At 53.0% G+C, this 16,533-nt stretch overlaps 1 protein-coding gene across 2 annotated transcripts in view; it reads left to right on the top strand.

The window, feature by feature from the left end:
• The window catches only part of OSBPL5 (oxysterol binding protein like 5), a 152,899-nt gene that overhangs the window by 123,485 nt on the left and 12,881 nt on the right, over positions 1 to 16,533 (top strand). For both annotated transcript variants that reach the window (XM_043971066.1, XM_043971067.1), the window contains exons 11-19: positions 2,839 to 2,920; positions 3,645 to 3,743; positions 4,990 to 5,086; positions 7,974 to 8,072; positions 9,888 to 9,985; positions 11,366 to 11,455; positions 12,121 to 12,257; positions 13,054 to 13,239; positions 13,779 to 13,896. In XM_043971066.1, coding sequence (XP_043827001.1) covers positions 2,839 to 2,920; positions 3,645 to 3,743; positions 4,990 to 5,086; positions 7,974 to 8,072; positions 9,888 to 9,985; positions 11,366 to 11,455; positions 12,121 to 12,257; positions 13,054 to 13,239; positions 13,779 to 13,896 — 1,006 coding nt within the window. The remainder of the gene's footprint in view (positions 1 to 2,838; positions 2,921 to 3,644; positions 3,744 to 4,989; positions 5,087 to 7,973; positions 8,073 to 9,887; positions 9,986 to 11,365; positions 11,456 to 12,120; positions 12,258 to 13,053; positions 13,240 to 13,778; positions 13,897 to 16,533) is intronic.

The raw sequence follows: 16,533 nt of genomic DNA, 5'->3' as shown, positions 1-16,533 counted from the left end.
TTCTTTTACCATTCATCATTGTAAATTAATGATAAATATTAACATGCTTGTGTACTCTCTTGGTATGCCATTTTAACATAGTCAAATGTTACAGGATTCTACAGTGGTACTGGGAAAGGTTTCTTGAGAATATAAATGTCAGGGGCAGCTAGGTGGCACAGTGGATGAAGCACTGGCCTTGGATTCAGGAGTATCTGAGTTCAAATCCAGCTTCAGACACTTGACAGTTACTAGCTGTGTGACCCTGGACAAGTCACTTAACCCTCATTGCCCCTCCAAAAACAAACAAACAAAAAGAGAATATAAATAAAAAGAAGGCACAAAGAAACTGTACAGGGTCTGTGGAGAAAGGTGTCTTCAATTATCTGTGTTACTGTCCCCCATTAGAACAAAACCTGCCTGAGGGTAAGACCCTATTGTGCATTGTCCTTGTTCAGCAGCACCTTGTTGTATGGTTCAGTGAATATTTGCTGGGTTGGACTGGATGGAATAGACAAGAAGGCACCATCGTGCTGAATTTACAGTCAGGGGCCTTGGGTTAAAAGCCCAGTTCTACCATTTTCTTCCTGTGCAATCTCGGGTGGGTTCCTTAGCTTCTCTGGGCCTGTTTGCTCACTCAGAAAATGAGAGGGTTAGGCCAGATTACTTCTGAGCTCCCTTCCAGATCAGTATCAAATGTCCTTTCAGTTGAGCAGACCTTTGGTTTGAACTTTAAATGATGGGAAGGCAATCCACAAAGGAGGGGAGGCATGGGGGGTTGGGGGAGAGGCAGAGAGAGCAGTGATCAGCTTGGCTGTCCCATGGTAGAGGGGCCAGAGAGGGGAGGGCACAGAACATCAGGTTGGAAAGGCAGGGTACCAGGTTTCAGAGGGCCTTGGAGGCTCCCATTTAATGACCTGCCCAAAGCAAAGCCAATGAAATAACTAGGACTCATGACTCTCCTCTGTGCTAAGTGCCAGGAGCAGAGAATCAAGGCAGGGAAAGAGCCCTTTGCCATGAGCTAGCCCACCCACTGGGGCCTGAGCCCTTCCCTATGCAGAGGGCATCGTGGCTCAGGGCCTTCTGAGCCTCTGAAACATGTGAGCCTCTAAGGCCCCTCCCGGGCCTTCCCCACAGGCTGTCCTCCAGCCTCAGCTCACAGACCTTCAGTGGCAGGCAGCTCTGATAAAGGCCACCCTCACATGGGCCTGTGGTCAGCTTCCCAATTGTCCCAGTTTTCAAAGATATGAAGAGGTGATGCTCTGCAAACTACAGGCCAGAAAGTTATGTTGACTGCTGACGATTACAGAGCATCCTTAAAAATAAATGTTGATTACAAAGAGGTAGCAGCCTCATTGGATTGGATTGGCTGGCGGAGTCGCTGGGCTGGTAGAGCAAGGGAAGAGTGTAGACAAGGCTCATCAAGATTTCAGCAGAGTGTTTATTCAAGTCTCAAGCCATCTTGTGGGAAAGATGGAGAGATGTCAGCTAAGTAAGAGCACAATGAAGTAGATCGGGTCCTTGCTGAATGGTCATACCCAAAGCAGTCATTAGCTGTTTGATGTCAGTGTAGATGGAGGTCTCCAATGGAGGGCCCCAGGGATCTCTGCTTGACCTCAAGGACCTCCTGAGCTCAGCCATATCCGAACAACAATCCTCTCAACTCCCCACCTAACAAGTGACCAGCCAGCCTTCAAAGGGTAGTTTAAACACCTGCCTCCTAACGCAGCCCAGCCAGCTTCCAAATCTCTCCTTGTTTCTTTTTTTTTTTTTTTAGTGAGGCAATTGGGGTTAAGTGACTTGCCCAGGGTCACACAGCTAGTAAGTGTTAAGTGTCTGAGGCCGGATTTGAACTCAGGTACTCCTGACTCCAGGGCCAGTCCTCTATCCACTGCGTCACCTAACTGCCCCAGCTCCTTGTTTCTTTATACACAATATAAATTCATCTCGTTGGCAGCCTCCTGTCATTGCTCTGATTTCTCCCACCTAGAGTCAGATGGAAGAAGCCCTTCCTGTGTTTGAGCACAGTGCTTGCTCTCTCATGCCCCACCCTGAATTTTGCCTTCTCCAGGCTAAATATCCCCATTTCCTTCGGTTGACCAGTGAATCAGGATTCCATTTAGAGACCCTCTGATTATCGGAAACGCCTTCCTGACGTCCAGCCTAAATCTTCCTCTCTGACCCTGCTCACTCACCCAATTGCTCCTGCTTCTTCCCTCTGAAGCCAAGTCAAATAATCCCTCCTTCACAGGAGCAGGAAACTCTCTGGAAGCATCATGGGAAAATTCAAATGGCTACATAAACAGATCAGACCAAAGATTTAGGTACAGACGGGGCCTGAGAGGCCATCAAATCCCATGCTCGCTCTCACTTATGGAGGAGGAATGTGAGGCACCATGAGTTGGTGTGACATGCCCAGCTAGCAAGTATCAGAGGTGGGACCTAATTCCAAGATGTCCTCAGTCCAAATCTCATATTCTATCCGCTATAGCAAAGATGTGAAACACACAGTCTGCAGAAATAATGCCTCCACTCTGAGTGCTGCCCAAACCAGATTAAAGCGTAAATGGGCAATATTTGACAAAATAAAGAAAAGCATACATGATGGTGGCCTGGGGTTTTCCGAGTCCTTCTGTTTGGGTTAAGGGCCCATCGCCTTCTACTTGAGTTTGCCATCCTTGCCTCAGTCCATCTGTTTGGTGGAGGTCCCCTGTGGCCATGCCAATGGACTGTGCCTAGTAGCCACAGCCCCACCAGGCACTCCTATAATTCCAACCGCATGGGGTGACTGGGAAATGGAACAACCCATGGAACCCCTGGGCTCTTTAAGTAAATGTTTCCCCACACCTCTTTTGCCAGAGCTGTCTTGGAAGATGATCCTTTAAGTCGTATGAAGCAAGTTGTAAGATGGTATCTGTCTGGCTTCTACAAGAAACCAAAGGTAAGAACCACCACAGGATACTTAGGATCAATGATCAGGGCCATCTGATTACAACTAAGACCTCAGTATAGCCAGAACCCTGCTCCCCACCTCCTACCACCCACCTCACCCCAAAACTAGACTACTAGTATCACAAGAAGATTCACCATAGTTCTCATGCACCACAGTCAGGCTGTCTTCCTTTGAGTATATCAGGCTAGGAGGTGACTTACATTTTCTTCATTTTCCTGATAATAGTGACCCATTGGTAGAAAGCCTTAAACCACTCAAAAGGCCCTGGGGATCAGAGAAGAGGGCACCCTGGACTCTACCCCCTCAGAATTGGACCTTGATAGCTTCCATCCACCCCTCCGCCAGCTGGTGCAAAAATCAGTAGAGTGACAGCAGCCAACATACTAGAGCCAAGTGTGGTTGATAAATTTTGTGTATCAATTACTTTGTTCCCCTCTAGAGGAGGAAGAAGACTTGAGGGCCATACCCCCCAACACTTGCAACTTGAAACTATGATCCTAGCATCCTTTGCCTTCATCCAAAAATAAAGAAAAAATGGGTGGGTCAATAAGCAGTTAAAAGGGCATCTGGTTTAGGAGTTTCCCAGCAAACACCTGAAGCTGACAGCAGGGGCTCATTGGGTGGGGACAACCTTCCAAGACAGCTCAGAGCCCGCTGTGGGAGGGGGCTCTATCTCTAGCTACAACCTCTGAAGTAAAGCTTCATCTTCCAGGGAATCAAGAAGCCTTACAATCCCATCCTTGGAGAGACCTTCCGCTGCTGCTGGTATCACCCACAGACCAACAGCCACACCTTCTACATCGCTGAGCAGGCGAGTCACTCCCACAACTCCCCCAAACCCCAGGTCCTGAGGTGGCTGGCCCTAAAGCGGGATTCAGGGCTGTCCTGCAGGCTGCCCCAAAGGCTAACTGAAGGAAGAGCAGCTTCTAAGTCACATTTCCTCTCCCCCGACCCTAACTGTGGCGTGCAAGCAGTGCCTTTCCTGTGGAGTCTGCCTATGCACAACACAGTCACATCCCCGATGAATCTCTCTCCAGCCATCAGGCCATAAACCAACTGAAAATGAGATTTCTCTTTCTGAGGAAAACTGGCCTCTCATTCTATTCCATCCTGAAGCTCTGACCTGGTACCAAGAGCCAACTCCTCTCATTCTCTCTGTTTCTTGGTGCTGAGAACCTCAGCCCAGGAACAGGGACCTCCGGGCTCCATGTTCTCCACACGTGAACTGTGGGGTCTAGCCCTTGGATTTCTTGTTGTTCGCTTTGAAGACAGGGACAGATAGAGGAGACTCTTCTCCTGGATTGGGACCATATCCCCCTCTCCATACAACCCTTGCCAGTCTGGCCCTTGTGGCTGAGACAGCTACCTAGGGTCAGGCTGAGGAAAGGGCATCCCAAGGAAGTGTCCAGGAGGGCTTTGGTGGCCCCAAACTATTGGCAAAGATGTCCATAGGGAGAGGGGGTTCTCCAGGCCTAGACCACGTCAGGGAGAGATTTGAGAGAGGCCCCTGATCCTGCCTTATGGCCCTTCCAGGCTGCCCAGGAGCTCATGGGGAAACTGGTCCCTTGTGGTGCTTCTTGTAGCCCCTCCTAGGGGCATTTATATTTTGTAAAAGAAGGCCTGGGAGGGAGAATAGTTAACCTAAAGGAATTCAATTCTGCTCCCATTCATTACAGACCTACTATGTGGGAGACATTGTGCTTGATCCCAAAGGTACAAATATCAAAAAGAACTCCGCCTCTGTCAGGCTTACAGTCTAATGGGGGAGGGGTAACAAAGACAATGCGAGGGAGGCCAGGCAGAGACCTCTAGGGACCTTGGAGGCTGCCCATGTTACTTGAGAGGGAGAGAATCACTTCTCGGCCTTACAGAAGGCAGGCATGGGCAAAGGATGGAGGCAGAGCAGCCCCGCTTGGCCCTGAAGGGGAGGACCCAGTAAGGGTTGGCCCCTAGGAGACAGGAAGGCCTGGGCCCACACCTCATGCAGCCCTGAGCCTCACCCCAGACAGGCCTCCAGGCCCAGAAGGACTTTCACCCATTACTGTTCTACCTTCCAGGTCTCCCATCATCCCCCTGTGTCTGCTTTCCATGTAAGCAATAGGAAAGATGGCTTCTGCATCACCGGGAGCATCCTAGCCAAGTCCAAATTCTATGGTAAGGGGGGCTTTAATCAGTCAACATTGATTAAGCACCTACTGTGTACCAGTCACTGTACTAAGTCCTAGGGAGACAAAAGAGGTGATAGCCAAGCCCTGCCCTCAAGGAGCGTCCCATAGAAGAGAAGCTGGGTCTATGCCCAGAAGGGCGTTCTCTCCCTGGAAATCCTGGGTCCAGACTCTGAGAAAACCTTTTCGTGTTCACTTATCTGCGTGCAGGACCGCAAGCTCACTGGGGACAGGACTTTGGTTTAATTTACTGACCACTGAAGTCTCAGGCCCTGACAGAGAATGGGCAGAGCGCCCACTGCGCCAGCTTCTGAGCAGCCACCTTGTCCCGGGCAGGGAGCCTGTGGTCAATACGGGACTCTCCGTCCCTGGCTGTAGCTCCGCCTTTCCTCTCAAGAACTTTGAAAATGCTTTTCCCGTCTCCCGTCTCTCACTCCCCTGAACCTGCCTTTCCCCTCTCCAGAGCAGAATCTCATCCCTCCCTTAGAATAAGCTGGCACAGTCACATGAGACAGATCGAGCCATGGGCCTCGTCTGGGAGTGCAGGACAGCTTCGGCCTCTCATCCATCTCCCCTCCTAGCCCAGAGCAACGGGCACTGAATAGATGCTTGTATTGGAGCAGCGAGGTCGCTGCAGAGCATTGCTCAGGCTCTGGGGCCCAGGGTGTCAGTGAGGAATTCTGAGGCCAGTGCCAGGCCCCCTTCTCTCTACCCCTGCCCACCACAGTCCTCTCTCTCCTCTTGCATTCGTTCTTTCCAGCTCTGGGTACTGAGGGGAGAGGTAGCATGTTCGATCTAGCCCAGCCCCCATGGAGCCTTCAGTGACCACAGTCAAAGACTCTCGCAGATCATCTGGTGTCCCCTGCACAAACGGAAAAGCCAAAGCTCAGGTGTGGGCAGGGAATGACCCGTACCCACGAGGCCAGAGGGGACAGAGCCCAGCCCTGAGCCCAAGTCCTCTGGCCCCAAACCCCATGTGAAGGGGACAGGACCAAAAAAAGGCTCAGAATCAAATAACACCCCAAGTTCCATGACATGAAACAGGAAATTAGTTCAGAAGCATCTTGAGGTCACCCTTATGGGGCCGTGGTACTAACAGCTCGTGTCTCAGTCCTCTGACAAAGAGACCTCATCTAGGCAGCCCCGGTCCAATAAGCCTCTGATCCCAGGACCTCCGGCTCCCGGCTCTGCAGATGCTGACTGGTAGTGTTCTTTCTCCCCTTTCCCATTTTCCTTCAGACACTTTATGATACTTGCCCAAATGGTCCATATCTCCGAATTTTACAGTTTATTCTGAAAATCCTTTGACAATCAGCAAAGACGACTTCCATTCCTTGTGCTGACTTTCAACTGAAGCCACAAACTAAGACAAGGTGCATAGACCTGAAATGACCTTTGGCCCTCATCCAACTCTCATGTCACAGGGCCCCGAGGTCAGGAGAAGGGAAGGGACTTTTCTGTGGACAAACAGATGACAGGTATCAAGGTAGCGACTCCCATGGTGCCCGATCCTTGCTGGACTAGGACCCCCTGCTGTGTTCCAGCATTTGCTCAATGACCCTGAGGCAGGGAGACCCCTGCCCCCCGAGAGACCCTACCCCGACCCCTGTTCCTCTAGGGAATAGTACATCAAGATCTACCTCTCTGTAACTTCCACCTGACCTCTGGGACCAAACAGAAGAAAGCCAATCCCTCTCCCCCAAATATCGAGATGAGCTCCCATGTCTTGGCTGAGTCTTCTTTTTGCCAGGTTACTGATCCCCATTCCTTCAGCTGGTTCTGTAACCACATGATGAGCCGTGTCCCTGCCCTCAGTGCTACCTAGAAAGCCCCACTGCCCTCCTTGGGTTGGGCTCCCCCATCCTTTGTGGAGCCATCTGGGTCGTTACCAGCTCCTTCCTTCCAGCATTGTCACCCGTGAAGTTCCCCCAACTACTTGTAGCTACTCTGAATGGTATCGAGCTCAGTGGGCATTTGAAGGTAGTTTGTGTCTCCTGCTTCCTTTTCCATTTAAAACCCTTATGATTAGATCTACAAGACTCCAGGGAAATCCGTGTGGTGTAAATACTGTGGGTCCTGAGAAGGAAAAGGTTCCTATGGACTGGCCTGGTCAGGGAGGCCTCCTCCATGCCCCGAGATGTTTGCATGCACATACATCTGCATACATACACTCACACACAGAGAGTGAGGAACACAAATCCAGAAGTGCAAGGAACCTCACGGCTGGGAGCAACCTCAGCAACCATCTCATCCAGCCTTAGCTCCCCCCATCTACAGCTGTGTTCTTGACTGGCCAGTGAGTACAGTGGTGAGAACCGAGGCCTGTGAAATAGAGAGCTTCGAAAGCCCAAGGGAATCTAGCAGAGTTTTGGCAGCCAGTGTAGACCCAGGCTCAGTCAGATGGCTCCCCCTGGGGAGGGAGTGAGGGAGGGCTTGCCACACATCTTGCTGCAGGGAGGCTCTGAGAAGTGGGGGCATTATCTTGTGCCTTTGGGGCAGGGGTAAAGATTTCTCCTTCCATGTTATGTTCTCAGCCCAAAGTGCCCACTGTCATGCAGGCCATCTCCTCAGCACCCTCACCCTTAGAAAAAGAGCTGACTCGGGGCAGCTAGGTGGCACAGTGCATAGAGCGCTGGCCCTGGATTCAGGAGGACCTGAGTTCAAATCTGGCCTCAGACACTTGACACTTACTAGCTGTGTGACCCTGGGCAAGTCACTTAACCCTCATTGCCTCAGGGAAAAAACAGAGCTGACTCAGAGGGATTTAATGAAGGGGAGGGGAGGGGTGGGGGAGGGGGACACACCTGTCTGCCCAGCAGTCTGCACATCCCAGCCCCTGGCTGGGCCTGCCCATTTCTCTCTCCTTGTGACTACAGGAAATTCCCTCTCGGCCTTACTTGATGGAAAAGCCACACTGACGTTTCTAAGTAGAGGGGAAGATTACATTATTACAATGCCCTACGCACACTGCAAAGGTAAGAAAGTTCACCTCTTCCCAGGATGGGTCCCAGAGGAGGGGAAGGGGAGTTGGCGCTCAGGCCAACAAGCATTCACTGAGCAGCCATGCTCATCCCTGTGCTTGAAGCTGTGGGGGAGACAGGAGAAAGAGGGGCCTGAGTGGAGGACCTGAGCCTCAGAGGATGGTGGAGTAGTGAGGCTCCCATCACCAATAGTCTCCAAGCACAATATGGAGGAGGACCTCCCCCCCCCCCCACCGTGAGACATGCAATAGTGGGGATTCAGACTAAGGTTGACCTTAGTGACCTCTGAGGTGCCTTCTGAGCCCAGGAATCCTGTCATCCTGATTCTGTGCTCAAAGAAAAGAAAAATTCTCCTTATCTGGAATCACCAGAAAGCCTCCAGTCAGAGGAGGCTGATTTCTGCTGGACCTTCCCTGGGCAGGATTTGGATAAGAGAAAAGAGTGGGAGGGCATTCATGGCGGAAGTCCCAGCATAAGTAAAGGCTCAGAGACTGGCCCAACAAGGGGCCTTGAGCAGAACTCTCAGTAACCCAGGATTTGGCTAGTAGACGCCCTGAGCACATGGTGATGGATGATGACAGCTGTCTGAAGCCTGCCCCTCTGAGATCAGAGACAGATGCCTTTTCTTTGCCTTCATCCCCATCTCTAAATGCAGTGCCCTAAAAAGCCCCAAGATGGGGCCATCCGCTCTCAGGCCCTTAAGAATGAAAATAGCCGGGGCAGTGAGGTGGCGAAATGGATAAAGCACCAGCCCTGGATTCAAGAGGACCTGAGTTCAAATATGGCCTCAGACACTTGACACCTACTAGCTGTGTGACCCTGGGCAAGTCACTTAACCCTATTGCCCCACAAAAAAAAAAAAAAAGAATGAATGTGGCCGCTATTAGAGACAGTTAATGAGGAGTGGGTGGCCCCCAGGAGTGCTCCTTTCTGGTCTTTTGTCTCAGTTGGTCTTTTCCATTTCACTCAGTTCTCTCCAGTGCAGGAAATGCACAAAGTCAGCAGGGAGCCAAAAGAGATGGGGGCACCTGGATGTGCAATTTGAATCCAGGTCCTTGGCCTGGGAGGAGAGTTTACAGAAAACTTGGCCAGATGCCAGCATGGGCTGGCCAGGAGAAAAGCAAAAAGTCTTCAGTGGGAGGCTACTAACAGACAAGTTCCCCTTTGGGCTCTGCCAAGGCTCCCAGGAGGGGTCGCCCAGGGCACACGCTTGATGGAATCCTGGGATATCCCAACACTTAGTTTCAGCTTGTTTGAGCTGAGTCTTAATCAATCCACAAGCATTTATTAAGGTCCTGCTGTGCACCAGACACTGGGGATAGATACCAAGGCAAAGTTGAATGCCCTGCCCTCACAGAGCTTCCAATCTATCCGATCATCGTTATTGCAGATGAGCCCCCACGGAGTGTATGTCAATGTTCCTAGAGTCTCCAAGGACCTCTGCCGCCTTCCCAGCTTCGGGGTGCCTGAGGCAATCGATCATGTCATGACCCTAAGCTCATGTCCTGTATAAGGAGCACTCTCTGTTTACAGACCAGGCCAGAGTCTCTGATCCGATGGCAAAAGCACTTAATTGGGGACATAAAACGATGTGGCAGCGAGTGAGAATCAAGCAGAAGAGCCGCCCTCTGCCTACAAACACAAGCAGCGGCTCCTGGGCGTCTGGGGTGTGGGGGAGGAGAAGCCCATCTGCCTCCTCTCGAGAGGGTCAGGAGCGACTGAGCCCATGGGAGACGGGGCAGGAGGGAGACTCGGTGAAGGCCGCCCCCCCTTCCCTGTGACCCAGCTCGCCATGTGCTCCCTCCTCAGGAATCTTGTACGGCACCATGACCATGGAGCTGGGGGGGAAAGTGACTGTGGAATGTGAGAAGAACAATTACCAAGCAGAACTGGAGTTCAAGCTCAAGGTAAGGACACTCCTCACTATGTGGTCTCCACCTGCCCGAGGATGCTGGGAGTCCCCACAACACGGCCCCCTCCAGGGAAAAGACAGCCCCTGGACTGGAGCTCATCGTCCTAACTCCCCCTCTCTGAGACTCTGGGCCAGTCCCTTCTCCTGTAAAAATGAGGGGGTGGGGCAGCTAGATGGCGCAGTGGATAGAGCACCGGCCCTGGAGTCAGGAGGACCTGAGTTCAAATCCGGCCTCAGACACTAGGCACTTACTAGTTGTGTGACCCTGGGCAAGTCACTTAACCCCAATTGCCTCACTTAAAAAAAAAAAAAAAGAAAAATGAGGGGGTGAGAAGGCCCCTCCAGCCCAGAGACTGGAGAGACCACTGAGCGTCATGCCTAGGGGCTGTCCCAGGACAGAGTCAGCCAGTTTGGTTTTTGTATCCCCACAACCCCGCTGAAGAGACGCCGAATAAATGTTCTCTTAAACTGACCTCTCTTAGAATGTCTGACAGTGTCAGAGCTGGGAGGGGCCTTGGAACAGAGGAGGGAGGGGTATTCGAGAACGAGAAGCAGAGCCCTAACCCATGACTTGGAAACTGTCCAGAGTATGTTAGGGTCGGGCTGGTCAAAGAGCAGTGGGTGGTAATGGTGGCGAGGGGGGAGGGTACAGGAGGCAGAGCTCTGGACCCTGAGGAAGGCCTTGGTCTAAGATGAGCGCTGTTGGCCCCACTGACCGCTAAATTCCCTTAAACCTCCAATCCCTCCCTCCCCCATTCCTGCCCCCCTCCATGTATCCTTGTGGGGAGACCCTGTGTGAAGCAGTCATTCTGCACATGCTCTGCGCACATTCTGTCTCTAAGGCTGGGAGCTAAAAAGCAGGAGCTGGCCTCCCTTTGGTGAAGGGAGTTTCTCCACACAGAGTTCCTTGTTCAAAGCAATCCTACATCTGGCGTGATCCCTGCCAGCACATGTGTGTCTCGCTGCAGAACTCTCAGGCTTTCAGAGTCTTTGCCTACTGGGACCTCCCCCTACCCTGGGAGGTTCTTCCCATGTGGCCGAGGAGGTGCCCCAGCCCTCCTCCTCTGTCCTGCCGCCTCCCAGAGCCATTTCCCCTTCGGTCCCATAAACAGCCTTGGGAGAAGAGGCTGCCGGCTCTGATCATCCCCATTTGATGGTGGAGAATATTAAGGCCCAGAGAGGGAAAGCCTTTACCCAAAGTCACACAGCACATGAGTGACGGGGCTGTGAGGAGCCCTCGGTCTCCCTGAGAGTCCCCTGGATGACAGCCTCGGCAGGAGAGGTGCCCTTCCTTCCACCCCGAAGGCCTTGGCCATGGGGGCCCCGAGCCCCGCTCCCCAAGCAGGCTCTGACCAGGCGCATCTGTTCCTTGCAGCCTTTCTTCGGGGGCAGCTCCGGCCTCAACCAGATCTCTGGGAAGATTAAGTCAGGAGAAGATGTTCTAGCAAGCCTTGACGGACACTGGGTAAGGAAGCCCCCTTCTACATCAGAGGCCCTGGCGTGTGTGCCCAGGCTTATTTCACACAAGGCACTCAATGGGTGTTTGTGGTACTGTACTGGGCATCCAGAACCAGGCCAGGCCCTGTTGGTGGGCAGGCCACCAACACACACACACACACACACACACACACACCCCTTGAGCTACACTCTGCTTCCTGAAGAAGGGAGAGGTTAGTTTAGGCTGGAATCAGGGAAGGCTTCCTAGTGAAGGGAGACTTAGCTAGGCCTTGAGAGATGGGTAGAAGTGGATTAGACAGGAAGGAGGGAGGAAGGCATTGGAGGCAGGGGAACAGCATAAGCAAAGGTATTGAGGTGGGAATGAGGCGGGTGTATGCAGTGGACTCCCAGCCTAGCTGGAGCAGAAGGCAAATACTGACCAAGAGGGGAAATGCCATTGACAAGGGCACTTGAATCACTGGATCCTTCGTCTGGCCCGTGATTCCCTAGGAGAGACACCTGCTTTTCCTGCCCAGAGTTCAGGGCTTGACAAGCATTGGTGGGTGCTTGGGAAGCCAGGGGCATGGGAGGGGGCCCAGGCAGCCGGGGTGCGGGGGGGCAGACTGGTCTCAGGAGGACCTTCAGTGCCAGGCTGGCACCTTTCTCACCACACTCCTTGGGCTTCCCGGGCAGGACAGGGAGGTGTACATCAGTGACCCAAAGAATGGCAGCACCGATGTCTTCTGGAGCCCAACGGCAGACATCCGGAGGCAGAGACTGAAGCGCCACATTGTGCTATTTGAGGAGCAAACTGAGCTAGAATCAGAAAGGTGGGTCCCCCCCGGGATAGGATGAAGTGGCTGTGGCCCATTTCACAAGTGGGGAGGCTGAGGCCAGAAGCACTGAGGCTAGAACTTGGCCAAGATGAGTACCCTGACCTCCTGGCTCAGGGCAGGGCCTCAGGCTCGCAAGTTCCCAGTGACTGTGGCCAGGATGGAGGCGGGAAAGGGGCTTGGCCAAGGTTCTACCGGCTGTCAGGGGCACAGCTGCCCATCTGGCCAGGGCATGCTCAGCTCCCCGTGCTGTGCCATGCCACCACCCCGAGAACCCTGCCCTCCCAGCATGTGGGGACGCCTCTCCCAGACACCCTCCCTCACCTCTCACTCCCATGAGAGTCACGTCTGGGATGAGAAACGAAGAAACCAGCCTCATGGGACGAGGGGCTTTCAGCAGGGGAGGGCAGAGGAGAACAGTGTTGGAGGCAGGGGTCTGAGGGGCATGGGGGGAGACATTGTGCTTGTCCTGGGAGGGCAGAAGGAGGACCAGTGGGAGACAGTTACCAGGGGCCAAGTTACACTTACTGTAGAAACCTGGTGAGCATCTGAGCTGTCCAGTGGTGCACTGGGCTGCCCTTCAAGGCTGAGAGCACCCTTTCAGTCAGTGAAAGCTCAAGCGGAGTGGGTAAGCACACCCGGGACACGGAGGATTCTTTCCCTGGCTCGTGGGAGGCTTCCCTGTGGGTCCCCCCACCCCAGTTCTAGGAGTCGAGGGACACTTGCCCCAAGTCACCCAGCAGGGGCTTGGCAGGGCTGGGGCCACAAGACTGAGTTGGCCCTGGTCCCACAGACTCTGGCAACACGTGACCAGTGCGATCAACAAAGGTGACCAGGTGAAGGCAACCCAGGAGAAGTTTGTGCTGGAGGAGGAGCAGAGAAGACGGGCCAGGGAGAGGCAGGAGGCCTTTCTCGACTGGAAGCCACTGCTCTTCCTCCAGGATCCCAGCTCACAGGAGTGGCACTACAAATATGAGGAGTGAGTCTGCCGGCTAGTGGTGGAGACTGGGTCTGAAAGAGAGGGAGAGAAAGAGGGAGGGGGAGGGAGAGAGGGACAGACAGAAGGAAAGAGGGAGGGGGGAGAGAGAGGTAGGGAGGGGCCTGCTCTCAGACCTTGGTGGGCACCTGCCCAGTGATAAAAGTCGGGGGGGGGCAGCTAGGTGGCACAGTAGATAGTGCACTGGCCCTGGAGTCGGGAGGACCTGAGTTCAAATCCAGCCTCAGACACTTGATGCATACTAGCTGTGTGACCCTGGGCAAGTCACTTAACCCCAATTGCCTCACAAACACACACACACACACAAAAGAGTCAAGGGGGCTCTTAACTCCTGATGAGCCCTCAATGACCACCCACCACCTGAGGGAGGTCCCCCCTCCCAGAGCGTGACCCTGCTGTGTCTGACCCCAGAGGAGGGTGGCCCCCATGGGTCACCAAGGAGGTGACCATCACGCTCTGCCCTCAAGAAGCCCCTGTTCCATGTGACCCCAGGCTCATGGGCCCTGCTTTCCCTCCTCCAGCCTCAGGCCTTGGGACCCCTTAACAGACATCGCCCAGTTTGAACAGGACGGCAGATTACAGACAATGGGCCGGCGAGCGCCCCTGAGGCTGACCACTCGGAGCCAGGTCCGGCACAAGGTGAGTCACTGCCTGCCTGGGCTGGCTCCATCCAGAGCATTTATTAAGCACCTGCTGTGTGCTGAGAACTTCTCATCAGCACAGCCCCCTTGGGGAGTTATTGGTCATGATACTGGGGATTGGGACCAGACCCAACTACTCCTGGTATGAGGATTCTCAGGGAGGAAACTCCCTCCTCCATAGCAAGTCTGCACCTTCTGAGGCACTAAGAGGCTTTTCTGGCTTCGAGGGGGGCTCTGCTCATCACACCACACTGCCACCCAGAAGTGAGGATAGCGTTATTGCTATTATTAGCTATTATTATTATTATTATTATTAGTTATTGCTGTTATTAGCCACTCACACATCCAGAGTGCTCGGGGCTTCCCAGCCCTGCAGTCATTGTCACCTTTGGTCTTCACAGAAGCCCCATGGGTCATGATAAGAACACCAAGGGCCAGGGGGGAGAGGTAACTTGCCCAAGGCCACACAGCTGCCCAGTGTCAGAAGCAGGATTTGAACCCAGGTGTCCCTTGATCCCAAGTCCATTCTAACAAGTTACTCTGCTACGGTCAGACCAGGACAGAACACTGACCCAGAAAACAAAGACCGAGCGATGGCTCAGGCTCTGTCAGTTTCTGTCTCTCTCCTCTCTTCTGTCTCACTATCTCTCCCTCTCTCTTCTTTTCTTTCTCTCTGTCTCTGTCTCTCCCCTTTCCTCTCCTCTCTCTGTCCCTCTCCCTCCTCCCTTCCTCTCTCTCTCTCCTCTCTCTCTCTCTCTCTCTCTCTCTCTCTCTCTCTCTCTCTCTCTCTCTCTTTGTCTCTGTCTCTGTGTGTGTCTCTCTGTCTCTCTCCATCCCTCTTCCTCTTCTCTCTCTGTCTCTGTCTCTGTCTCTGTCTCTGTCCCTCTCCCTCTTCTCTTCCTCTCTCTCTCTCTCTCTCTCTCTCTGTCTCTGTGTCCCTCTCTGTCTCTGTCTCTCTGTCTCTCTGTCTCTGTTTCTCTCTGTCTCTCTCTGTCCCTCTCCCTCTTCTCTCTCTCTGACTCTGTCTCTGTCTGTCTGTCTGTCTCTCTCTTTGTCTCTGTCTCTGTCTCTCTCTCTTTCTCTGCCTCTGTCTCCCTCTGTCTCTGTGTCTTTCTCTATCTCTGTCTCTGTTTCTCTCCCCACCACATTCCCTCCCTCTTCCCTCTGTACACACAGCCACACACATTCCTTACACATTTGGTCCCACACTCACACTCATATATAGGCACAAAAGCCAGATTAGACTAATCCCCCTCCACCCCCCATGTGCGAAGCCCCGTGCTCTCCTAAATGGTCAAAGCTAAGCCATGAGGAAAAACAGAGATGGGGCAGAGGAAGCCAGTGCCCTCAGTAGCTTACAGAATGGTGGAAGGGAAGGGAATAAGCACTTATAGAATACCTACCACGTGCCAGGCATTGTGCTAGCTAAGCACATTACACAGATGACCTCATTTGACCCTCACAGCAAGCCCATGAGAGAGGGAACTGAGGTAGGCAGAGGTGAGGTGACTTGCCCAGGGTAACACAGCTGGTCAGGTCTTCCTGACTCTGGGCCCAGTGCCCTACCTTCTTTTCTGGCTCATATTTATCCTTCTTCCCCATGCATGTGAGCCAGCTGTGACCCCAAAAGGTGAACATGATCAGACAATAGCAATCCAAGTCAGGAGAAGAAAGCCCATGAGGTCTGGGGGGACACTGAGGAAGAGAAAGAAAGCAAGGAAGGCTCCCTGGGAGAGGTGCCACCAAGCTGGACCTTGAAGGACAAGTAGACAAGGAGAGACAATTTTCCAGAAGGAAAAATATGCTGATCGAGTGCTCGATTCCCGACTCACTTGAGTGGTTCTGTTAGACCCGTGTCTTCCTGAGGCATGCACATAGAGGCAGAGGCATTGAAGGCCAGATTAAAAGCCTGACACTATTAGATGCCAGAGGGTTGAAGCTAGTTCTGAGGCCATGGCCAATTCTGAGCCTCGGTTTCCTTATACATGCAATGGGGGGAGTGTCATTTGCATGCTCTTCCTCAAAGGGCAGTTGTGGAGAACATAGTGCACAAAGGCCTGCAAACATCTGGAGTTTCCTTGTTTATCTGAGCCTGAGATTGCAGCCACAAGGGAGCCATCAGGGAGCAGTTCAGTGCACGAAATGTCTTTTTTTTTTTTTTTAGTGAGGCAATTGGGCTTAAGTGACTTGCCCAGGGTCACACAGCTAGTAAGTGTTATGTGTCTGAGGCCGGATTTGAACTCAGGTACTCCTAAATCCAGGGCCGGTGCTCTATCCACTGCGCCACCTAGGCTCCCCTGCACGCAATGTCTTTTTAAGAATCAGGAAAAGTGTCTAAAATTTCCAGGAAACTTTAAAGAAAGTTGTGTGGCTGTGACGTTCTCCTCCTCGCATGGTGCCTGGATTGGGGTGAGGGATGGCAGAAAAGCAGGGGAGAGCTTGCCAGCCCACTCTCCCACTCTCCTCACCTTCTCAGCCAAGCTCTGGGGAAAGCCTCCCATCACACGCCTCTACCTCCTCCTGGCTCCCTCACTCCTCCACCCCTCGCACTCTGACTTCCAGCCTCTTCACTGTCTCCAAAGTGATCGGTGACCCCGTCTGCCGCATCTGGCGGCCTCTCCTCAGGCCTTGCCCT

Source organism: Dromiciops gliroides, chromosome 6, assembly GCF_019393635.1.
Source record: "Dromiciops gliroides isolate mDroGli1 chromosome 6, mDroGli1.pri, whole genome shotgun sequence".
In the NCBI taxonomy this organism is placed as follows: domain Eukaryota; kingdom Metazoa; phylum Chordata; class Mammalia; order Microbiotheria; family Microbiotheriidae; genus Dromiciops; species Dromiciops gliroides.
The sequence above is the reverse complement of the archived record's forward strand: the minus strand, read 5'-3'. Positions and strand labels throughout refer to the sequence as shown.